Genomic DNA, 26,618 nt, shown 5'->3' with positions numbered 1-26,618 from the left:
TCTAATTATTTTTTCTTGGGGTTTCTAATAATTTCTACTCTAAGTCTCTGCTGACTTTTAAATAGCAGGAAATATCCTGTTGGATTCCCAGGTCCTCTTGTATTACCTCACACTCCATTTGCTTGCCCTTTTTCCTTCTGGCTTCTTGGGTCTATCATGTTGACTTTATGACTGCTTGGCTTCTTTGGAAATTCCATAGCTTCTTTAGGATCTGCAAACATCTTAGCTGTACCTCAGACATAAATTCTGATGATCACTGGGTAGAGGAGCCTCCACTTTATTTCTTTCTCTTTACAGGTTCTGATCATAGATATGAAAGCATTCCTTTTGACACTTTCATATGAGAAGTCTTGGTCAACAAAGTTAAGGGCACCCCCCCACTTTTAATCTTTTGCCCAGCTCCGACAGCACCTTCAATACCTTCTCATTGGTTCTGAACATTTGAAATCTCAGTATTACCAGTCTAAATTTCCTTTGTGCCTTATTGCTGGGTCTCCAGGTTGAACTATGCATCCTTTCAATTATAACATCTGACTCTGAGATATCTGTCCATTTCACTAAACGTTGCTTTACAGCTTTAATAAAGTCTGCCTCACAAGAGATTTTTTATCTTTTTCCTCCTCCTGTCCCTGCACTCTTCATCAGTGACTCTCAACTCCAGGCACTCTATCTTTGCTTCCATGGATTCTGATCTTGCTTTCAAGACTTGAGTGTTTTTTTTTTTTCATTTGCTGTAAGGCTATCCATGAGGGATTACAATTCTTTAAGCTCATGATGTATAGTCTGTAGTGCACAGGTCGTGACAACAGTTTTTGCAGCACTTTCCATTGTGCTGTTAATTTCTTCCTTTTGCTTCCTTTCTTGTGTCTTTTCATAATTTTCCCACTCATTCGGTCTCTCTAACAATTTCTTAGTAAGTCTTAGTAGATTTCAATCCTTTTTGGAGTGCTTTTTCACTTTCTCATTTACTGGTTACTGGGGCTCCGCAGAGTTGCTGTCACTTAGGACTAGGGCATACCATAAGTCCCTTTGAGAATGCCTACTGCATACATTCAAATTTCTCTAGAGTTATTCAAAAAAGAGACAGCCTTGGGTGGAAGCAGTGCTTTTTCTTTATCTGAAGTTGGATACATTTCTCCACTAAGCACATGACTTAGAGCGCAGCCATGGCCAACAAATAAACTTCACAATTTTTGCAATGTGAACAGCATGATGCATGTATCAAAAATGACAGAACAATGGTTTCTGTAAAATGAAACAAATCTATTGTCTGTGACAACAGTTAATGATGCTGGATAATATTAGTTTTAGTTGCAAACGTTGTTGCATCCCAGTACCAAAAATCATAACTACTACTCCTCTAAGATGTTCAAATGCTAGGCAGACAACATGAGGAGGAGATGTACACAATGTCTGGATACGCATATGTATTTTGCATAAACTGACTAAATATGGCATTAATAATAATAAATAAATATGTTCAAATCTGCAAAACAATCCTATGAGAACAGTAAAAAAGTGCAGTTATGATATCACTGATCAGGTAATGTTCATATAGCCAATGTTACTGAACAAAACATTTAGGTTTTATCCTAGGATCCATCCCTAAACTTTAGGAATCATACTGAATGTACAGTCCCAACTTAAACTTTGTTACAGGATTTCACACCTTCGCAGTCCTGCTGCTCCACTGCCATCACAAGAAATGTAATTCCTAAACTTGGATAAAGCCTGTTGATGCTGTGCTTTCATTCATCCTATGGTGCACAAAAGTACAAGCTAATGAAAATAAACTGTCGGGTTCATCCTCTAGGCAGATCAACATATGCACTACTACTGAGGTCATATAAAAAATTAAGATGGTTGCCAATAACTGATCATGCCTCACTCCTCCTTCACGCCCTCCTATTCAAAACCTTAAAACTAGGTTATTGTAGACCACTGAGAAAAAAAATACCTGTTACAGGACATAGTTACTCCCTGCAGTTAAACTCATGAAGTCAGTATTACCTTAGCTAGGCCTTGACTCAAAAATGTGATACGAGATAAGAGTTTTAGCTTTTTCACAAACTGGTCGTGTCACATGGAATCATCTACTTACTGATGTAAAAAAAAAACAACCATCAATACTTACAGTATTTCAAAAAACATTAAAGGAACATCTTCAAAATGAGGCCATGTGTACTTGCTTTCAAGACACAGGACAAACTTTCTCGGGTTGCATTCTAGCATGCATTCTCCTTAGAACTTGCAAAGGATCCCTCCTTTAGATTATTAATACTGTACAAGTCAATATGTGAACCAGTTTTAATTCTCATTACTTAAATGTGCTCATTGTATCTTATACATCTATCCAACCTGTGGGTATATACAACTTGTCTATTATTAGTGTTTCTGCAATCTTCAGTGTACATTACTGTATGCATTTTCTACTTAATAATTTTGTATTACATTTGACATGACTTGTAAGTGACATCTTTTGTTTTCTGTTTCTATGGTGTTTTTTCATGTTACTTCCTGGGTCATGACTGAAGACAGTCGGCCATTCAGGTCAACTACTAGGTTATCAAAAGAAAATAAATAAAAGTAACCTTCCCTGCTTACTGCAGTGAAGAGCCAATCAAAATGTAAGGGAGGGCCACCTTTCAGGACTGGTGTCAGGGACTGTATCCTTCTCCATTTTCTTTCACTGTTACTAGGCTGGAAGTTCAACTCTAAATTTCAAGCTCTTCACTGAAATAATCAGTCAGACTTTTTTTTTTATATGAAACTGCAGTAGATGTCCCTTGGAGTTGTTAGGTAACCTTGATTTGGCTTCATCAGGAAACACCACTCCTCACTTCCAGATTTTACAAATGTGACTAACAAACAGCCAGAATTCTCTCTATATTACCTCTCTTACCTGTTTATAAAGTTGACGCAAATAAATTATTTCTTCCACAGTACCCAAGGAAATCAGTCTGAATACTCTGACATCCCTGCACTGCCCAATCCTATAAGCCCTGTTAACAACAAAAAGTAAAAAGGTTTCATTGTTTCAAGCCAGTGATACCACAACACACACACATTATATTACATGGCATACAGAAAGTAAATCATGCAATGCTTTAACTGCAGGGATAAGGCATGAGATTTAAGTCTATTTCTGTTTAACTCAGTCTCAATGTGCAACTCACAGACAAGGTTATGGCAAGCCAGTTATGGCTAAACTAGAATATTACGCTGGAAAACAACTACTGCTACGCAATAAAGTAACAGCCTGTAACTAATGGCTGGCTGGCTGTTTTGGCTCAAAGACAAGATAGACCGTTAATTTAATTTTCACTTAGCACTACATAAACAATTACTGGATTGACCTTATACCTTGTTAGCTTATTAGTGTAATATTCTTAATCACAGTGTACCTTTGATCACTCCTCTAAAAAGACATCTGAAACTAGTGGAACTATCAGGTCAACAGATACACTTAAAATGTAGAGGGTTATGATTGTAATCATGTTATTATGTGTTAGAGACATGGATGGCAAAACATTCACCTCCAGAGCGAAGCTAGAGAAAAATATTGGCATCCATATCAAGAAAGTACAGTGGAGTAAAATCTTACTGTTAAGTAGATGTCCATCTCTTTACTGCTGCAGTATTCTTTACTACAAGGACTCCCTGCCAAGGGTACCCCAACGTCTGGCCAGTAAACCAAAGCCTTAACATTTTATAGACGTCATATGTCACATGTATGCTCCCCACTTAATAGCCTTCAAGAAACAAGCACAGGATAGCTCTGGCAAAGCCAGCTCCTGCTCTAGAAACAACATCCAATTTGAAATGCTTAGTAAAGGTATGGTCAAAGGTCCAAGTAGCAGCCTCAAGGATGGAATTGGTATCCAATCCTTTGAAAAAAGAACCACAAGAAGATACGGCCCAAGTAGACTGAGTCTTTACAGTGGCAGAAAGGCTTTTCCCATGAAAGGAGTAACAAAATGAAATGACCTTAGAGATCCATGAAGAAATGGTTTGCTTAGAAACAGCCAAACCTAGAGATCTGGGATGAAAGGAAATAAAAAACTGCTCAGGCTTGCAAATGGCCTTAGTCTTATCTAAGTAATACCTGAGCTGTCTATGTAGATCCAAGGTGCGAAGACCCTTCACAAGAGCAGACTGTAGAGAAGGAAAAAAGAAGGGCAAATTAATAGACTGATTAACAAACAATTCGCTAACCACCTTGGGCATAAAAGATTAGTATGAAAAGACACACTGTCCCTATGAAAAACTACAAAAGGAGGAACAGCCACAAGATCCTGCAGTTCAGACACTCTCTTAGCTGAAGTAAGGGGAAAAAAAACAGTTTTCCATGAACAATGAAGTAAGGAAGCTGAAGTTGCAGGCTCAAAAGAAGTCTGTGTCAATTTTTCAACAAAAAAATTAATGTCCCAGGAAGGAGGCAAAGGCTTCCTGGGAGGTCTGATATGAAGGACGCCATTAAGAAATTGCTTGACCTCAAACCTAGAGGCCAGATGAGGGGCTACTGGCAGACAAACAGGAATGGCTGAAAAGTGAGCTTTAAAAGAAGAATATACTAACCCAGCATGCAGCAATTCACAAAAATAAATGAGAACCACAGAGATATCCAGAAAGAGTGGACCCTGGTTATGAGCAAGGCACCAAATATAAAATCTCTTCTATTTGAACATATAGAATTTCCTGGTAGTGGGTTTCCTGGCCTCTTGCAAAACCCTAAGCATGTCCTCAGAAAAAAAAATATCTATCTTGAGCAGGACCCTCAGAATCAGAGGAGGAGGAGGGAAGGCAAAGAGAAACATCCCTTCTAAGAAAAGGATAAGGTGTCCACCTACCAGGCCAGCAGACCTGGAACTCTGGTGCAAATAAAAGTTGTCTGTTCAAATGGGAGGCAAAAAAATCCACTTGAGGAGTACCCCACTAATGGACAATTTCCGGAAACACATCTCTGTGAAGCATCCATTCATGAGCTTGTGTTTTGGACCTGCTCAGAGATTCTGCCATTACATTTTGGTCTGAAAGAATGTACACAGCCTGAAGAGTCACTTGATATTGGACAGCTACATCCCAAACTTGCAGAGCTAGTCTGCAAAGAAGGTAGGACAGTGCCCCCCTTGCTTGTTGGTGTACCACATCACTGTGGTATTGGCTGCAAATATTTCTGAGAGGCCCTGGAAGAAAAGGGGACTAAAAGGCAAAGAGGAGCACTCTCACGTCCTTGATAGTGATCTGACCTCTGATGAGGGGATCAAAGTCTATGGACCTTGAGGGGACCAAAAGAACCTCCTCACCCCATATCTGAAGCACTCAAAACCAATTCCTAAGAGGGGACTGAGGCTTGAAAAGGAAGACCCGGGTTGAGTGACAGCTGATGAATCCACAACTGATGCTCGGGCTTGAGGCATGGAAGAAGAGGTCTATGTTTAATCACTGAAGGTTCACTTCTGCGAACCTCTGATTATCGAACACAAATCACTGAACGTTTATTTCAGTGATTGTGTTACATGGGGAAGTAGTTAGTTGGTCAACATTTTCCTGTTGCACACACCAAAGTATTTCAAACCCACCCAGTTGGGGAGCTGAGCCCCCACACCCTCCCAACTATATATACCAACTTCGAGATCATACTACTATGGGGAAAAGGGCAAATTTCTTCTCCGTGCTCTAGGTCTCACAGGGGATTTATATATATATATATATATATATATATATATATATATATATATATATATACATATGGGTCTACTTCTATTCGCTGACAGCCCATTTCACTGAAACCCATTTCGTTGACAGCTCATTTCATTGACAAAAGTATTCAAGGCAAAAACCTGGGTTTTGCCCCCCTCCCCACTGTTGTGCGACTGTGGAGTTGTTATACATAGTTGGGGGGTGTAGGGGCACAGCCCCCACATTGGGGGGGTGTGGGGGGCGCAGCCCCCCACCTAGAATGTTTGTCGATGAAATGAGCTGTCAACGAAATGGGTTTCAGTGAAATGGGCTGTCAGCGAATAGAAGTAGACCCATATATATATATATATATATATATATATATATATATATATATATATTTGGGGGGGTGAAGCCTGCACCTTTGTGGGCCTGAAATACTACACTGTGTTACGGTGAAATGTTGTCCAAGTAGCTATTTTCCCCTTGTAACACGTTCGATGAAGTGAACGCACTCTGTTTTTGTGTTCACTCAAAGGAGGTTCATGGAAGTGAACATGATGATTAAAACATAGACCTAGAAGAAGAGGAATTAAAGACTCTATGATGGTGTTGAAGCCATACTGACTTTAGGAACCACTGAAGTTTTGTCATGTGAAGCCTGGGTACAGGTACCACAGGAATGGTGGAAGCCATGAATCCTAGTGCCCTCAGAAACTCTCATGCAGTTAAGTGAAACCAAGGAAGAAGGGACTGAAAAAGTTGAGAAGATAGTCTTTGGAGGTGCCAGGGAAGCCAGTATAGGGATGGCGTGGAGCCTGCAACTGCAAAATATGTGACCCCGAGAAGGAACCATGACAGATTTTTGGAAGTTTATGGTAAACCACAGGCTTTGCAAGAGACAAACAGTACAGTTGAAGTGACGAAGCAAGGTTTCAGGGGAGGAAGCTTGAATGAGTAGATCATCCACATAAAGAAAGAGATGAACCACTCACATCCTGCAAAAAGCAATCACAGGAGCGAAACATTTGGTGAAATACCCTGGGCAGTAGAAAGGGCAAAGCAGAGAACTAAAAACAGAGAAATGCAAAAACATCCTGAAAAGGGGCTGAATTGAGATGTCAAGATAAGGTGACTTTCTTCCTGGGAACTAGAAATTTTCTGGAATAAAACCCCCTTCCCCTCAGGCTTCCAAAATGGCTGCACATTGAGGAACAGCTTAATTTCAGCTGTCCCGGTGTGAAATCAGAAATTCAGAAGAGAGAGACAGTAAACTTTGACTGGGAAGAATTCTGCAGCTGTTCAGCAAAAAGCAGTGCAAGCTCCAGCTTTGATACAAGACATGATCTCCAGTAACCTGGAGGAAAAATAAGTCAAATGTACTCAGAGCTGATTAAAATAAATGAAACACTGAAGAAATATATGAACTCAAATAACAAAAGGCAGGAAAAAATGGAACAAGCTTTAAACAGATATTCAGATGAGATGATAAAACTGCAAAAATCAGTGGTCAAAATAAGGAAAAGGTTGGGTGAATATGAGACTGCTCAAGAAGAGATGTTTCCAAAAATAATACCATTACAGGACAGAGCATGTAGGGAAAAACTACAACTTTCTGCTGTACCAGACTGGCTGGAAGTATTAAGTTTATGAAAGCACAAATAAGCAAATGGACTGGTATTCCACAGCAGCTGTTGTTAATTCAAAGAGCACATAATGGGTATATTCCGTACCTGGCTGTGAGAAAGCAACCTAGACCTTTAATAGTAAAGATGCAAGGAAGACCACCAGGAGGAGTTGATTCTTACAACACTGTGGCAGAAAGATAAAGTACTAAAAATGGGAGACAGCAGAGTGTTTGTGGAAAATAATTACTCACTGTACTCCAGGCAAAAGAGGAGTACATTTATTCCACTAATCAGGGAATGTTGATAGAAGGCATGAGATTCAAGCTGCTGTACTAAGCTATTTTCAGAATATTCTTTCCTGAAGGGCAAAATCATTATTTGATGCAAGGCATGCATAGGAGGAAATAAAAGAGTTTGTCCAACAAAAATGAGTCATGAAACAGGAGGACATTCTGTTTCTTGTTCTTCTGGTAATAAAGACCACAGAGAGACTGTGCCAGTGAAACCTTTTCCAGTGTTTCAACGGAAAATACTTGAGAGAGAGAAAAAAAGCACAAGAGTTGACTAGATGAACAGAGTGTACATTGGAAATTAAGCAGAGACTGGATCTGGGAGATGGATATCACCAGGAATACAACCAGCAATTTGAAAATTGGCAAATAAATGTGGGATTACAAAGCATTAATTAAATTTTTGATACACAACAGAACAAGAAAACTTGTAAAATGACTTTGTAAAACTTATAGGGATCTCTAATGCATATACCCAATTTCATGCAATTAATGTTTGTAAGAACATTTGGGGGGGGGACAAGAGAGTCAACTGTAAGAAAGACAACATTTTGTTCTTAACAGTATTTTTACAATGCATGACATAATCTGCATGCTATAAAATAAAGTTTTCTCAGTTATTTTCAACTGCAATGGGGATACTAAAGTAAACAGGTTCCCCCGTTTTTTTCTCCTTGTTCAGTTTTAGGAAATGTAGGCACTGCAACATAAAGAAAGAACATTAGTCTGGTCAAAAGAGCATGATAGAAGAAAAACTCATGTGCTTTCCCTCACTCTTACATAGTGGAATGACTGGATTAAGGCTCTTGGCTTGATCTAGTAACAGCTTTAAAAAGAAAGCAAATAAGTAAAAAAGAACACTGAATATAATTAAAAAAGTTTTCGTACAATAAATGAGTGCTTGTAGAAGCAACTCTATATCTGGTTCATATGTCTCCATGGAGACAATCTGATAAAGAGAAATAAAAACAGAATACTTCTTTCTTTCAATGGCTAGGAGATAATGCTTTCTGAAACATTCAAGTGTTTTCCCAAATCTGGGAGAGTAATAAAGATAAGACGAAACCAGACAGCAGTCAGGAAATACCACCAAATACAATTCCCCCTGCTATCACTAGGGAAAAGGTCCTTAATACTACTTCTAAGGCCAAGAACACTGCATCAATGGACCCAGAGAATATCCCAGTATAACAAAAGGAAATACTGCCAGCCCAGATATCTGGAATTTTGTAAATAATTATATGCCATTTGAGAATACTAATATGATTTATACAGAAGTGTGACAGAAGGAGATACTGCCAGCCCAGCTATCTGGAATTTTGTAAATAGTTATATGTCATTTGTGAATATCATCACGATGCAATTGCTTGTGTTACCACTATATTATAATTGTATGTTATATGTGTATCAAACTGCTGGTACAAGAGGTCTATGTTGAACAGGGTTTGTACAGTACTGAGTTAAAAGATGCATCCACACTGTACCCTACTGGAACACAGAACATTAGCTTGCAAAACTTCAGAAGAATAGGAAATTAAGTTACTTTACAGCTAGCCCCATAAACAAGAGATGCTATTTTCCAGTTCCAGTTTCAGTCAACAGGAGACAGGATGTCTAGCTAGGGGTCTCTGTGTTGCCTTGAAAGAAAGACAATTACTAGGCTTGAGATGCAGAAGTGTTTTATTGTTTTAGGACTTCCAGGATCTGCAATCATCTGAGGAAAGCCCTTTATTTATGTAGTTTTCACAGGGAAACGTTAAAATACTGGTAGTTTCTGACAATGGAGGTTTAGCTTGGGAACTAAAGTCAGGTGACAAAAAGTGATGTCATCCAAGCTAACCCAGCTGTAATATTTGATATTAATTTAAGAACGCAGAGACAGATGGGGGGGGGGCATGCTGTCTTTGACCTGGAAACATCCATTCACCATGTCTGCCTGCTTGTTGTTCTGTAAGCAAGTTAACTAGGGTACAGTAATTTCTCTTAGTTACAGTTAGGAATATAGTGAAATCCAGTTTACATGTTTTCTTTGAGACTGTCCTGCAATGTTGTTTTACATATTTCCTGTGATTCTGAAGTTAAGGTGACGATTTACTGACTATTTGCCTTGTTCTTTTATTATTTATTATTAAATATATTTAAACCTATCTTTGTGGCTGATATCTCAGAGACATATTTAAGCTTTGAGAGTACTTGCATATGTATTTGGTGACACTGTGGGCCACTCCTAATAGCCTTGCCCTTGGTCAAACTACCATTTGGACTAATAGTAACATTACACAGTAGGATTGGACACCCTCTGCTAAGGGCCTTAAAATACCTGATACGAGTTGGCTGGTGGCAGTGATAACTACTTTATTGTCTGGACTAAAGGGGGCATAGCTATTAAACCTGTGCCAGCCTTTGCCAGGTGTGTGTGTGTTTGTATAAAAATCAAATCTCAAAGTGTGTGTGTGTCAGCTACTTGGGTAGGGACACGAAGCACTGGTTGGACAGATATGGTGCTGGAGGTGTTCACTTGGCCACTCGACTGAGATCTCAACTCTATAGCTGTGCCAGTGGGGAGTTTTATTTGGGATCTGGAGAAAGAGGGAAAACCAGCCCCAGAATGACTGTGGTCTCTGTGTGCTCTTAAAGGAAACTGCACTCTACTGTGTGTGTACTTGTCATCCTCCCAGTGTGTACATCCTCCACTATTGCCAGTAATGAGGATTGAGGCTTCTTGATTACTGGGCCAGTGTTGGGGCATCACATCCAGGATACCTTCTAAATAGCATGAAACATGACCTATCAGGCCCTCTGGACTCTCTATTTAACTGTAGCCTCCAAACAGGCTTTGTGGCTCATGAATTGAGAAAAGCAACAGTCATCCCTCTGCACAAAGGCTGGCCTTCTACAGACTCTGGAAACTACAGACCCATAAGTCTCATTAGTCTAATATGCAAAGCCATGAAAAGAATTATCATAAGTTCACAGATAAGAACTAGGCTAACTGCCCTTGTGGGCCATTTTAAGCCTAGCCAATTACCCCACGTGAGTATCAAACCCTGCACGTTGAGTTTGCAAGGTAAACACCTTAACCATCATGCCAACCTCCCCTCATGGAAAAGATTAATGACACAGTCACCCTCTAGACACTGGAACTAACTTAATTTGGTTTTGTCAAGGGCAAGTCATGCCTACTCTACCTGGTGCACATCTTTAAGATGGTCAACAAAGCAATGGGTGAGGGCAAAATGGTTCACAATGCCTAGCTTGACCTGGGCAAGGCATATGACACAATACCTCACTTGGGCATTGTTGACAAACTGAAAATGTTAGGTACAAATCCTTATGTCACCTGTTGGATGGCCAACTGGCTCACAGACAGGACCCATGAAGTTAGAAGTGGGGAGGCTACCTCTACAAAGAGGCCAGTCGCAACTGCAGTCCTTCAGGGATCTGTCCTAGGAATCGCTCCATTTTAGCATTTACTTCTCTGAAGTGAAGGTCGATGTCAATGGCCTCTGGCTGACTAAATTTGCAGATGATTGTAAATAAGGAGCTGTCACTGAATCCCACACAGACAAAAATGTTCTTCGGGTAGGGCCGACACACAAAAAACTGGTGTCAGAGTCACAGACTAAAACTAAATGCCAAGAAATGCATGCTAGTACTCTTTGAGAAGTCATCCATCACTGGTAAATATCATATTGACACATCCCTAAGAGCTGACCCAGTAATTAGGGACTTGGGGACACACATAGTAATCTACCTTTGACCATCATGTGTCTACAGTAGTGAATAAATCATTCTATGTTGCAGAACTTATATACAAAGGTATGGTATCTATGTCGAAGGAATTCATTGTTCCACTGTATTCGGCATTCATCAGAACTATCATCGACTACAATGCCTCCTTTGGTATGTACCTAACCAGGCATATCCAACAACTGGAATATCCACAGAGGTTCATCACTAAAAGAATACAGGGCACAAGTAACATGTCCTATGCAGACTGCCTTGAGGCCCTATCTCTGTATTCTGGCTCCTCTAGGCTGTTGAGGGGAGAGCTATGCATGGCATACAAAGTACTGTCAGACCCCACTCTGATGGGTATCCTGCATATCCGCAAAACAAACAGCACCAGAATTACCCATACTAATGACTTAAACCTTGCCTGTGATATAAATAGGACCTGCTGGACAGACAGGTATGTATCCTATAGACTACACCATCTCTAGAACAGGCTCCCCATTCATGTGAACCAGAGTTCCTCCCTAATCCAATTCAAGTGTAACTTGGGCAACTGGATGGGGAACAGGAACTTCATCCACTGTTTGGCACCTATGTCTCTAATGGACACAGACAGTTTGTAAAAGCTTCATCTTCCAAGGCCCTGCTTAAACTTAAAGGCACAATAACTTGTCAAAGATTTGGGATCCACTACTAGGCTTAAACAGGCCCCTGTGGTCATTAGCCTAGCAAACACCTTTGAAGCTATAAGACGCACAGGCTGTACCATGCGTTTTAGCATGGATAACCTTCCTTTTAGGTTAATCCAAGTCTGTCAATGTGGCCATCAGTCTGGGACAATTGTTCCAGCTAGAAGAGTAAAACTTCAATATTTGAAGATGTACATAGTTTTTGTATTAGTAGTAATTTAATAGGTTTTAGCTGTGTATTGGGGGTGTTTGTTTCTTTGTTTGAGGGCTTTCACTAAAACAAAAAGTTTTATAAGATGTGACATAGGCTTAAATGGATATGACAAGAATCAACTGTATAAAAGATTAACCTGGCAAACATTTGCGTATGCATGTAACACAAAATCTGGAACTAGACACTTAACAAAAAGGCTGCTACACATAAAAGGTGGGAGTAACAACTTTTTAACATAATGACGCTTTCAGTATTATACTTAAATGTAAATGGTTTCAGAGATGTATACAAAAAAGAAAGAGAAGTGAACTATATTAAAAATGTACACTGCAAACAGCTATACTAAAGAAGACACATCTGGAAAGAAATGAACATGAATTTGATAAAGAAAGGTTTTAAGAATAGTTATTCAGCGGAATACCTGGGACAAAGGAAAAGAGAAGTACTTATATAAATTGCAAGAGGAGCTCCAATAGTGACAGAAGATGATAAAAAAGATAATAATGGTAGATTTGTAGTACTAGGGGGCTACTGACAAGGGAGGAAGATTGCACTAGCATGTACTTATAGTCCACCTAAAACTGCTATAATGGAGCTTACTAAGAGGAGGATTACACTAGCATGTACTTTTATTCCACCTAAAACTGCTATAATGGAGCATAATAAGATCCTAAGAGAAATAATCAGCTTTCAGCAGGGAGTATTACTGATAGGTGGGAACTGGAATTTGATTTGCAGCAGTGAAGATGCATATGGGGGGCCAGAGGGGAAAATACAACAAAGGAGGGTAGATGTTTGAAGAAATTTATGCAAATATTTGGCGTGGAAAATGTGAATGCAGTAGTAAGAGTTTGCAGTGAATTTACATATTACTCCCCAAAACACAAAAACTGGGCTAGACTAGATAGAACGTCTATTTCACAGGAACATGTGCATTTAATTGAAAGTTTTTTATGCATCCAATAATTATTTGAGATCATGTGCCAATAATAACTAAAATTAAAATGCAGGACAATGAAATAAAAATTTGAAACAGGAGCGTTCCTCCCTATCTGTTGAAATAAGAGTGCTTTACAGAATGGGAAGTGGAAATTATTTGGGAGTTTATAGAGGAGATAGAAATTTCCTCCAAAAATATAGCTAGGGATCCTTAGCAGTTTGCGTTTGGTTTGCATCTCACCAGAAGACAATCTGATAAAGAGAAATGGCTTGGAGAAAATGCTTACTGAAAAGCATTCAAGTGTTTTCTTAGCTGGGAGAGCTATAAAGATGAGACAAAAATCAGACAGCATTTACTAAAAGCACAGGCCATGAATGACCTTTCTTTTTGGGTGTCTCTAGCCTGCTGGTGTAGCTATTATTTTAGAAGGTTTGTTCTTATTAGGTACATAGTTTTGTGTGTTATTAAGTTATTAGGTTTTAGGTGGGGGTACTGGGGTTGTGTGTATTTTTGTTTGAGGTTTTCAATAAAACAAAAAAATCCACAAGACGTGACACAGACTCAAACTGGAGATGACAAGCAACAATTTTTTAAAAGATTAACATGCCAAATGATGCAAGAATTGAATACAAATGTTGGAACCATACATTTAACAAAAAAGCTCTTATACATAAATGGTGGGAAGAATAATCCCTCAAGAACATGATTCTTCCAATAATGTGTTTAAATGTTAATGGTCTCACAGATAATACAAAAAAGAAAGAGTAGTGAATTACAATAAAAAATGCAGAGTGCAAGTATCTATGCTCCAGGAGACACACCTGGAAAGAAGTGAACACGTGAATTTGATAAAAAAAAAAAAAAAAAAGGTTTTCAGGACGGTTAATCAGCAGAATATCTGGAGCAAAGGAAGACAGGAGTACTTATATTAATTGCAAGAGGCGCTCCAACAAACAGACTAAAATAAAAAGATAACAATGGAAGATTTATAGAATTAAGGGGCTACTGGCAAGGGAGAAGGATTACACTGGCATCTATTTATATTCCACCGAAAACTACTATAATGGCGTTTAAGAAAACTCTGGGAGAAATTATCAACTTTCAGCAAGGAATATTACCTATACGTGGGGACTGGAATTTGATTTGCAACAGTAAAGATGTTTCTGGGGGAGCCCAGAAGGGAAAATATAACAAAGGAGGATAGATTTTTAAAGAAATTTATGAAAATACTTGGCATGGAAGATGCTGCAGTAGCGCTGTCGCCTCACAGCAAGACGTTGCCCTGTTCGATTCTCATCTAGAGCGTCTTCTGAGTGGAGGCATGCGTGAATGGGCGTGCCTTCGTTGAAGGTTGCGAGTCAGGGCTGGTTACTCGGCATGTAAAAATCCACTACCAAACATTAGCGGACATTAGCGGACCGGAGTTCCACTGTGACGACCCCTAACCGGGATAAGCCGAAAGACACGACAACTTGTCATGGAAGATGTGAATTCATTACTAGGAGTTCAGAGTGAATTTACATAGTATCCTCCAAGATACAAAAACTGGGCTAGGTTAGATAGAATATACATTTCACAGATACAAGTGCATTTAATTAAAGGTCTTGATATGCACCCAATAACTATTTCTGATCATGCACCAATAATAATTAAAATAAAAACACAGGATAATGAAATAAAAATGAGTCAATGGTGCTTTCCCACCTATCTGTTGAAAAGAGGGGAATTTAAGTAATGGGCAGTGGAAATTATTCAGGAGCTATAAGAGAAAATAGAATTGTTTTTTCTGAAAATACAGCTAGGGAGTGGGATAAAATTAAAGTGGAATTTAAAAATAGGGTGGAAATAAAAGAAAGGGTAATATGGTGAAAGGAAAACTCCACCCTAGAACTAAAAAAAAAGTACAGTTCAAGTGCTAATACAGCTGCAGTCATAACAGTCTTTCTTGCCGCGCGGTGCCCGAAGACTCCTTGCCCAGCATGGGAAGAAGCTGCTGTAATGTGAGCATCTTGAACTTTGCCGTCAGGCGGGTCCTCGGTCGGCCGAATTCCAAAGTCTAGGTCCGGCGTCGGTTGTCGTCGCTTCTTCCCTGACGTCAGTGCGGCAGGGGTATAAAAGAACCAGCCGACGCCATTTTCTTCAGTTTTTCTTGCTCCAGATGTCAGGTGCCCCCAGAAGGAAGGCAAAACATAAACTTATGTAATAATGCAATGTAATATAATCAAAAAACAGTAGTTTGCAAGCAAATACACCATAAAAGAATACCCCAATCAGGTTGTATGAGGAGGTGTTTGTCATAACGCCTGTCCCAAGAGGGGATGGAGGGAGGGAAACCTGGACTGCAGCTGTATTAGCACTCGAACATCTACATTTATGGTAGGTACAAAACTGTACTATGTTCATCGTGCATACAGCTGCAGTCATAACAGATGGGTAGAATCCCAAAGCTAAAAAGGGGTTGCTGGCACTAAGTGGAACTAGGAGGAGCAAGGATGCCCTGCAAGACTGCTGTGGCAAAGCCCGCTCTAGATTTAGAGTATAGTGGAAGGTGATAGTGCTTGGAGAAAGTGTGCACAGAACTCCAAGTGGCTGCTTCCAAAATATCCTTGGTAGGAAACCCCCTGAGGAAAGCTGCAGAGGTAGCTGTGGCCCTTGTGGAGTGAGATCTGATGCTTGTAGGTACAGTTTTTCCATGAAATGAGTAACAAAAGCGTATGCAGTGGGCTATCCATTTTGAGATTGTCTGTTTGGAAATAGCCTTTCCTTGAGCACCTGTAGTATAGGACACAAAGAGTTGCTCTGATTTTCTGAATGGCTTTGTCCTGTCCAAATAATAATGAAGTTGTCTGTGAATGCCCAAGGAATGTAGTAGTCTTTCCCCTTTGTTTTGTGGGTTAGGATAAAAGGTAGGTAAAGTGGATAGTCTGATTCAAGGCTACATTGGATACTACCTTTGGCACAAAGGAAGGGTTGGTTCATAAGGAAACTCTGTCCTGATGGAAAATGATGAAAGGTTGCACAGCCATGAGGGCTTGTAGTTCCGAAACCCCGCGTGCTGAGGTGATAGCCAGAAGGAAGGCTGTTTTCCATGACAAATATTGCAGTTCTGTTGCAGCAGCTGGCTCAAATGGAGGCAGGGTCAGTTTTTCTAAAATGAAGTTGAGGTCCCAAGCAGGTACTGGTGGCTTCCTTGGGGGTTTTATATTCTTAGCCCCTCTGAGGAACTGTCTTAAGAGAGGATGAGAGTATAAAGGAGGATTAGTGTTGAATTGTGCACAAATGTCTGAAGCATGGATCTTGATGGAGGAGAAGGAAAGTCCACTGTTTAACATCTCAGCTAGGTACTGTAATATTTGAGGTAAATTTAGTACCCAAGGATTCTGGCCCTTTTTCTGATTCCAGGCACAAAACCGTTTCCATTTGGCGGAGTAGGCTTTTCTAGTAGAAGGTCTTCTGGCCTCCAATATGACATCCTGCACCTCCTTGGAGAGGAGGGTCTGTTGGGAAATCAATCAATCCTCCATGCGGCTAGATTGAGGGTTTTCAGCTGACTGTGAAGAGTTTTGAAGTTGTGCTGGGTCAACAGAAGAGGCACTAGAGGCAGGATCCATGGTGGGTAATGCGTCAGGCTCCTCAGGAGTGGATACCAGTGTTGTCTTGGCCTGTCTGGAGCAATGAGAATCATCTTTGGCCTCTCTGCTCTGGCTTTTAATAGAACTTTGGGCAGCAGAGGAAGAGGTGGAAAGGCATAAACTGTCAATGTTGTCCAATTGAAAGACAGTGCGTCCACTTTCCAGGCCTGTGGATGATAGGTCCTTGAGCAAAATTTTTTCAGTTGGTAATTTCTGTGGGTAGCAAAGAGATCTATGTCTGGCCATCCCCATGCCTGAATTATCTTTGTGAAAACTTGAGGATGCAACTTCCATTCGTGTGGATCTGTCATATTTCTGCTTAGGTTGTCTGCCAGCGTGTTTTCCTTCCCTGGCAGGAATTGTGCTTGAAGTTGGATTTGCAATTCCAGAGCCGTGTTCCAAAGGGACATGGCTAGTCTGCACAGAGGGTATGAATGAGTTCCTCCCTGTTTGTTTATGTACCACATCACTGTGGTGTTGTCTGTCCTTATCAATAGCTGGCCTGGATGCAGTAAGTCTTTGAAGGCCATAATAGCATTTTGTACTGCTAGCATTTCCTTTTGATTGATGTGTAGGTGCTTTTCTTTTTGGGACCATTTGCCCTGAATGCACTGATCTGTCATGTGCGCCCCCCAGGCGTAGTCCGAGGCGTCTGTTGTGATGACTTGATTTGCTTGAGGCATGCAGAAGGGGAGACCTATGTTTCTTTGGCATGCTTGAGCCCACCACAGAAATTCCTTTTGAAGACATGGAATGAGTGGTATAATTGTTTCCAAACTGTGGCTGTGTTGAGACCATAAGTTTTTTAGGTACCACTGAAGTTTCCTCATATGCAGCTTTGCACATGGGATCAGCAGGATGCAAGATGCCACAAATCCCAGAGCCTGCAGGACTTTCCTTGCAGTCAGCCTGGTGAAGGTTGCCATTTTTCTGAAGTATTGAGATAGTTGCCCTTGCTTCTCTGGCGTGAGGTAGGCCATCTGGGTGTTTGTATTCAAGCTGGCACCCAGGAAAATTATTGCTTGAGAGGGTATTAGTTTTGATTTCTTTTTGTTGACAGTGTATCCCAGAAAGTTCAACAACTTTATTACAAACGCCAGGTGTTTCAGAAGTATGTGCTTGCTGTCCACTTGGATCAGGCAGTCGTCCAGATATGGGTATATTTGTATCCCTTGAAGTCTGCAGAAGGCAATTAATGATGCCAGGCATTTCGTAAACACTCTGGGTACAGTAGATAAGCCAAAGGGCAATGCAGAGAATTGATAATGGGTTGAACCTGCAAGAAATCTGAGGTATCTTCTGCAATCTTGTCTGATAGGGACATGCAGGTATGCCTCCTTGAGGTCCAGTGTTACCAGCCAAGACTCCTTGCCCAGCATGGGAAGAAGCTACTGTAATGTGAGCATCTTGAATTTTGGTACGAGTAAATATGTGTTTAGGATGGATAGGTCCAAAATAGGTCTCCAATCTTTGTCCTTCCTTGGTACCAGGAATAGTCTGGAATAAAAACCTTGACCCTGTTCTTTTGCAGGTACCTCTTGAATAGCTTTCATGTCCATGACAGCTGAAATTTGTTTTTGTGCCTCTGCCCTTTGATTTCGTGGCAGGTTTGGCATGCCTCTCATTTTTGGAAGGGTGTAAAAGTGGAATCTGTAGCCTCTGTCTATAATGTCCAGGATCCATTTGTCTTTTGTAACAATATGCCAATTTTTTGAAAATAATGCCAGTTTTCCGCCTAAAGGTGCTGCCATTAAAGCTTTGCTTGGCATGCAAAGGGGAAAGTCATTGTGTCTGCTTTCTGAATGGCTGTGATCTATCCTCTCCACCTCTTGGTGTAGGTGCTTGCCATTGTCTGGCTCTAAATGATCCTTGAGATTGCCCTCTACCCTTCGGGCACCTGTATCTACCTCTTTGAGGTCTGTCCGTGGCTGGAAAGGACCAATTTTTTGAAGGCCAGTTTCTGCTGAAACGTGGAGGTTGTACCTGTAGGAAATCTTTCACTGTTTGCATTGATCTTGCCTTTTCCTCCATTTTCTTTAATACCTCCTCAGCTTTAACACCAAACAATACATCTTTTTGAAGAGGTGCATCTAGTAATTTAGCTTTGACATGATCTGGTAAGGTTTGCTCTTTGAGCCAAGCATGTCTACGCATGACAGACCCTGTAACAGCAGCTCTACATGAGGCCTCTAAAGCATCAAAACCACATTGCAAGGTATGTTTACCCACTTGCTCTGCACTATGCAACAAACCCTGCAACTCCTTCAAGTCTGGTTGTTCAGGTTGTGTCATTTTGCTTTTCAACTGAGATAACAAAAACTGTTGATACTTTAACATATGGAACTGACAGTTTAATGCCCTCATGGTTAAAGTGGCCGAGGTGTATACCTTTTTCCCCCACCTTTCTAAAGCTCCGGAATCTCTCTCTGAAGGTAATGGGTTTTTGGCAGTAGAGGCCTTAATTCCCTTGGGACCCTGTGAAATAGTTTCTGGGTCAGCAGCATGGCTTTTGTATAGGAATTGGTGTGAATCAGGAACCTGGTAATACCTGTCAGGTTTAACAGGAGCTGGAGGTAAAGAATCTGGGTTAAGGCTGGCCTCTGTGTACACATCATCTAATATGTCCAAGACAGGAGGGACAGCCAGAGGCCTATGCTGAGGAAGCAAGAGAAAATCCCTGAGCCTTTTCTTGGAATCTGAGTAATCTTGGCCTTCCCAGTGAAAGTGTTCCCTCAAGGTATGTAAGGTTTCCCCAAAAGAATAGTCCTCAGGGGGGGAGACAGAGGGAATGGACTCCTCAGCATCAGAATCTTCAAAAGGGGAATATGAATATTCCCGGTCCTCAGAATGTTCTGAGGTAATAGAGGCTTGGTCTGAGGAAGGGTAGTCTTCCTCCAATCTGGGCCTTTTGTCCGAGGGGGGATGAGAACCCCTGATAAGAGTAATCAAATCATTTTGAGCATCTGTTTTTTAGGCATGGGGCCTTGAGAGGGGCTCTGTAGAGCTTGTCTTTTAGTTTTCATGGCTGCTTTAGATTTTGTGAAAGCCTTAATGGAAAAAGAGGAAGGCCTGAAGACACCTTGAGAGGTGGCAGGCCTGTCTAAACTCTGAGTTTCCCCGCCAAGAGTGGCGTCGGTATCTGTAGTCGGAGTGGGGGCCGAGGAGCCTGCGACCTCGGGCACAGAAGACACCGCTAAAGAAGCATCATCGGTACTCAGGGGCTGCGTAGGCGCCTTGCTGAGAACCGGAGCACCTGTAGCCGGCTTTAGCGTGGTGTCAGTAGAAGTCGCGAACCTCGTATGTCGGTCCTTATCTTTGTGTCTTTTACTCAAAACTGGAGTCGGAGTATCCGACGACGTAATGTAATTAAATTTTTTACCAAAATAGTGTTGGGCGAACTCCGCTCTACGCTTAATAGTGTGTTTGTTGAATCTAGCACAAAAACAACAGGCCGAGACGTCGTGGTCTGGGCCTAAGCAAGGAATGCAGAAGGAATGGAAATCCTTATGCGGTATTTGCTTCCCACATGAAATGCAATTATTAACTTTGTCTGACATCGGTCTGAGGCAAGAAAAGTTTCCCCAATGGGGTACTTAGCTTTCAAGAAGACTTCGGCTGAAAAATTTTCGTAAATCTCAGGAGCTGGCCGACCGGCACTTGCGAACTGCTTCTGCTTCGGGCACCGCGCGGCAAGAAAGACTGTTATGACTGCAGCTGTATGCACGATGAACATCTTACAAACTAAAAAAAAATGTTACATTGAATTTTCAATATATTAATGGAGTGAAATTTAGAGTTTTATCACAATTTTGTTGTACTACTGAATGTGTTATTTATGCATTAAAGTGTCCATGTAACAAGTTTTACATAGGAGAAAGTAAAAGAGCTTTTAAGTCCCGGTTACAGAAGCATGTTAGGGATATTAAAAATTGTAGATATGAAAGCCCGGTTGCACAACACTTTATCATAATGGAAGTCCTGAAGGTTTACAGGGCACTGTTTTAGAGCATGTTGAAAAATGTAATTATGATGATGTTAAAAACAGGCTTCTATACAAGGAAGCTTTTGGCACTTTAAATCCAAATGATTTACACATTTCTTGTAATTGGAAAGTTTTAATTTAATTTAATAATTAAATATTTAATTGTATTAGTAAGGTGTATAAAATTGAGTGTTTTATGTGTTTCTTATTCCACTGAAGGCAGTTGATGCCAAAGGCGCTAGAACATATTAAATCTTCTTTTGAACTGGACAGTTGCATTTTATTTTGTGTTTTGAGCTTTTTTGTGGTTTAATAACTAAAAAAAATCTGTTTCTTTTTTTCACTCTGTCATTGTTTCCTGACCTATTTTAACACCTCAAAATTACTCTAAGTGCTTTATTTATTATTTGTATTTATTTACATTTGTTTATCGGGAAATTTCAACTGGACACAGGTCATTTTTCAGCAGAGGTCCGGGGAGAAAAGCTCCACAGAACAATAAATGAGCAGCAGAGTACATGAAGAGCAACTGAATATACATACAATAGCAAATAATACATACTGCAGCAAACAGACATACATACAACATGAAACATAGTAATGAACAGATATACCAATATATAACGCAGATGCTCCACATGAAGGTGGAACAAGCTAGAAGGGCTAATGGGGTAGGGCTAATGGGGTGGAAGGAGAAGATAGATGAGTAAGAGAGGAGACTGAGTGAGTACTATATGTGGTAGTGAGAGGAATCTAGATGTAAGCCAGTTGGATATGTATTTGGAGTTGAGATAAAGTGAGGTAGTTAAGCATGTTATAACAGGTCTGAGAGATTGAGTGAGGAGGGAAGGGGAAGGTAAAGGGTGAGCCAGAGCATGCAGAGGAAGGAATGCCAGGATCAGACGGTGTGAGGCAGGGTGGTTAGGGGAAGTAAAAAAAAAAAAGGGTTACTAGTCGGGATTGGTGCATGGGCATAACTGCAGGCTTTTTAAGTGAGTTTTTAGTGCAGTCTTGAAGTGATTGCAAGAAAGTAGTGTGGTTATGGGGGGGGGGGTTGTTCCATAATCTGGATATGATGCAGGAGAATAGTGCTTCTCCCGCTGAGTTCTTGGGTTTGGTCGCTAGAAGTAGATATTTGCTGCTGCTGTAGTGTAGTGATCTAGTGGAGCAGTAGGATTGGAGAAGGTTTTGAAGGGATGGGACAAAAAGGATAGTTTACTAACTTGTGGGCAAGAGAGAGTTGATTCGGGTGAAGAAGTTGAGGGAGTTTAAGCCAGTCAGGTTCTCTAAGTGAGATACAATGGTGGCTGGGATAAGATGCACCAGTGGCAAACTTAGCAATTTTATTGTAGCAAGCCTCAAGTTTGTTTAGGTTTGTTTGTCTAAGGCAAGTAAGTATAGGAGAGGCATAGAGTAAAGTGGAGATTAGGTGGGAATTGGCAGCAGAAATTCTGGTTGTCCAGGTGAGGAATTGTCTGTTTCTGTACAATGTACCTAGTTTTTTGTGAACCTTTTTTATGGTAAGAGAAATGTGAGTGTCAAATCTGAGATTGTTATCAATCTCAACACCAAGTAGTTTGGTGAGTTATGTTGGGGAGATAACGGCATTGTCTTTGGCCATAATATTAAAGTGGGGGATAATTGGGTTAGATTTAGTGTGTTGGAAGATAAGGAGTTTAGTCTTGCTCGGGTTGAGTAATAACTGGGCATTAAATAGCCAGCTTTCTACAGATGAAAAGGCTTCCTATGTGATCTTATGGAGTTCAGGTATACGTAAGTTGGGGCTGAGCAGATGAGGGTGGAGTCATCTGCATACTGTATTAAGAGAAGCATGCTTGGTGGATGTGAACAGATCACTGGTGAAGAGTGAGAAGAGTAGGGGACGAAGGATGGAGCTAGGACGATGAGGAGATAGGTCATTAAGACCAGACAACTGATTGTTGGCAGCCAGTTAGCTGTGAAACTGATCAATAGCTGACTGGGACAAGGACAGGTTAGTGAGAACGAAGGTTAGTTTGTGCGAGACCATGTCAAAAGCCTTGGATACATCCAGAAATATAGCAGAGGAGAAGAGGCCATTATTTTTATGATGAAGGATAGAGTTAGTGAAAGACAGCAAGGAGGTAATAGTGCTGTGGTATGGCCTGAAGCCATGCTGTGTGCTGGAGAGGAGGTTATTAGCTAAGAGGTAGTCTAAGACTTGAGAATGGATGCATTTCTCAAGTATCTTGGAAAGTGGAGAAAGGATGGCTATGGGGTGGTAACTGGAAAGTTCAGTGGAGGAGCCACCTTTATGGTGGGGAATGATGTGGGATATTCTCCACAGTGTGGAGACATAGCTTTCTGATAAGGACCGATTAAGATAGAGTCTGGATAAGCTAGGGATTCTGCTGCTATTTTTAGGTATTCAGAGGGGAGATGGTCAGCTGCAAGTTTTGTAGGCTTAAGTTTCAATAGAAGTTTTTTTTTTATATAATTTTAGCCTGTTTTCCACAACATGGCTTTCAATGGGGCTTGATGTATCAATGTAATCTTGTTCTTCCTCAACCCTTTCTCTTTCCCATAATGCTTTGCATGACTCATGCCAGACACGGAAGTAGCTGTGAATTCTCATGCCATTGACACAGAATAGGATTTGTGTGGTCACTGTTATTTTCTTTACCTTCTGTAAAAGGACTGCTTCTTTTCTGTCTCTAATCAACCTTATTTATGTTTGGCTCAGAGCTTGGGTTACACTATACTTAGAAGTTATCCAGCTTCAGCCAGAAAAGTACCTAAATCACAAGGATTTGTTGTGGGTTTTCTTTTGTAGTCCAAGAGGAAGTGACAGTCCCCTCCCCCCACACTACTGCAGAGGTGTTAAAACTGTCACTGCACTGACAGACCCTTGCAGAATCAATTCCTCTTGGACCACAAAAGAAAACACTGAACAAAGGCCTGCTATTAAGCTACTTTTCTGGCTGTAGTTGGATAACTTCTAAGTATAGTGTAAAACAAGATCTGAGCCAAACATAAATGAGGGTGATTAGAGATAGAAAAGAAGTCATTTTACAGAAGGTAAAGAAAATAACAGTGACCCACACAAATCCCATTATATGTCAATGGGGTGGGAATTCAAAGTTACTTCCTTATGTCTGGCATGAGATAGAGTGAAAAAAAACAGACTGTTTTAGTACTAGGGTGGACTTTTTCTTTAAGAAGTAACACAAATTAATTAGAGGGACTGACAAGTGTTAAAGTACTGCAAAATAGAGGGAATCTCACAGAACAAGAAGAGGAGCAACTGCAAAATGCTAAACAGAAAATAAAGGTTTACCTCGATAATATGCATGAGTTTAAAAAGATTGCTGTTAAGCAACTGTTTTTGATAATAACCCTAGAGCACAAAATCTTTTAGCACAATGATTCAGGCAACAGAAAAAGGGCAGCCACCAAGCTTAGGGAGTCTATAAAGCAAGATAACAAGAGATCTTGGAAATCCTTCAAAAATTCTATGAAAGTCTGTATAAAGCAGAGAAATATGTAAATCAAGAAAAGGTACAAATGGAAATGTTTATGGAAGAATTATATCTGCCCAGGCTAGAGGTAGAGGAGGCTCCACTACTAACAGAATAGTAGGATGCGAGATAAACTGGTGATGCATAACCAATCTACAGGAAAGTCCCCAGGAATAGATGGTACTCCTGTGGAAGTTTGGAAGCTAGGGGGGAAACTGATTAAAAATCTGGAAGATTTTGTTTAACAGTATTTTGAGAGAAGTACCAACATCCTGGAAGAAAGTGGAAGTAGCTGTAATATCTAAAGAAGGTAAAGATCCATCAGATCCAGCTTCATACAGGCCAATTTCAATACTAAATCATGACTATAAAGTGTTTATGCCTATAATGGCAAAAGTAATGCCAAAATTGATAGATATGGATCAATGTGGTTTTGAGGAGGGAAAGCAAACATTTGACAACATTAACAGAAAAGTGATGATTCAGAGAGAAATAGAGTGTAAGAAAATACTACTGCTGTTGGTTGGTCTTAATGCAGAGAAAGGATCTGACAGAGTGAGCTGGGACATTAGGAGCAGAGCAATGGAAGCATCTGCATTTCCTGAAAAAAATATAAGGTTGATTAGGAGGATATACGAGGGATTGGAGACGAAAACAGATGTGGGTGGGATCCTCTCTGATAATCTCTGCTTGAGCAAAGGAACTAGGCAGGGGTGTCCTCTCTCCCCTTTATTGTTTGCATTATATTTAAAACCACTGGCAAAGAAAATAAGGGGTTCAGAAATTCAAGGATATAACTGGTATGGTAGTCAAGAGAAACTGGCTCTGTTTGCAGGTTACATTATGTTATAGCTGACAAACCAGAAAGGGACATTACAGTGCTGTGGAACACACTGAGACAGTACAGTTTCAAACCATTTGGGATACAAAATTACTGAAACCAAAACAAAAGCAATAGCAGCAAATTATGTACCCACATACAAATTGGTTCAGCAATATCCATACTTATGCGGACATGATAAAATGAAGTATTTAGGAGTATGGATTAAAAATGATACCAATGTGGCAGCTGAGGATATGTGGGAAGAGACCAAACAAAAGATACTACAAAAATTGAGAAAATGGAAGCTCTGTTATATGGATATTTATAGTAAGATACAAGCAGTTACATGTTTTAATCCCTTTAGTCATATATACAGGACAACCATATATTTATCAACCAGAGGAAATGTTGTGGATAGTAATTAATAAAGAGCTGAAGATTTTATCTGGGAGGGGAAGATGGCAAGAGTCAAGTGGGATAAGCGTATTCTTCCCACAGAACAAGGTGGATTTGGATTACCCCATTTGAAGGGGTATGTGAAGAAAATGAAACAGTGTCATCTGTGTTACCATGTCTGGCAGAAGATTTGTGTATATTCTCAGATTAACTTGTATGCTAGCATGTCTAATTATGAAAACGTAAATACGTTTTTCAAATGTTGAGTATCTCCCTGCCAATACAAAATGTTGAAAGAATATGTCAGAGTTTTGATAATACATTTCTAACTGCATATGTTTGTGAGGGAGATTCTACAATACAAACTGTATGTAGAGAATCAGCTGAACAGTATGTGATGTCATCAGAATGTTCCTGGTTGCTAGGTGATTATTTGGACAGCTGATTGACAAGAAAATTAACTTTTTTGACAGTTGACTGTTGTTTTTAAATAAGACAGTTGAGACTGTTAAGCTGATCAGTTAATGAAGAGCAGCATTTAGTGAAGAGTTGCAGTCAGTGGATACCGGAAAAAGGGATCCCAAAAAAACTGTAAGCCTGCCTTTGCCTTGCAATGTTTTAGATTGGATCAGGGACAGTATTATCTAGTTAGATTAGAAAAGTTTAGTTATTTAGAGTTTTTTTTTTCTAAGATGATGGACTTCTATCGTACAGTTTATAGGTTCATAGGTTCATACTAGGCTATCTGCCCTAGGGCATTTATAAGCCTAGCCAGAGTGTGTGTGGCTTTCACCACACCTTAGGATGCGAATACTATACCCATTAGTTTGCTGTGCCTCTGTCCAGCAGTGACACAGAGATGATTCCCGGGGTAAACCTACGATCTCCCATCCACTCGTCAAGATTTCTCTTGAACAGAGTCAGTGAGGGGCTCTGCCTCACATGGACTGGGATTCTGTTCCATAGTTTAGGGAGTCTCTGAGTGATGAATCTGTCCCTCCAGCACGTCCTATTTATATCCGTGTTGAGGTTTAAGTCTCTTGCTCTCGTGGCTCTGGTAGATTTGGATTTTTTGAGGTGGGGCATGTCCATTAATTCCGGGTTGGACAT

The 26,618-nt window shown here is 40.4% G+C and overlaps 1 protein-coding gene across 1 annotated transcript in view; it reads right to left on the bottom strand.

The window, feature by feature from the left end:
• ERCC6L2 (ERCC excision repair 6 like 2) overlaps positions 1 to 26,618 on the bottom strand; it is a 1,190,567-nt gene that overhangs the window by 570,114 nt on the left and 593,835 nt on the right. The window contains exon 13 of the mRNA XM_044058934.1: positions 2,903 to 3,002. Coding sequence (XP_043914869.1) covers positions 2,903 to 3,002 — 100 coding nt within the window. The remainder of the gene's footprint in view (positions 1 to 2,902; positions 3,003 to 26,618) is intronic.

This window comes from Protopterus annectens, chromosome 17.part0 (genome assembly GCF_019279795.1).
Source record: "Protopterus annectens isolate FY-2018-M chromosome 17.part0, PAN1.0, whole genome shotgun sequence".
NCBI lineage: Eukaryota > Metazoa > Chordata > Ceratodontiformes > Protopteridae > Protopterus > Protopterus annectens.
This window is presented reverse-complemented; position numbering and strand designations above follow the sequence as displayed.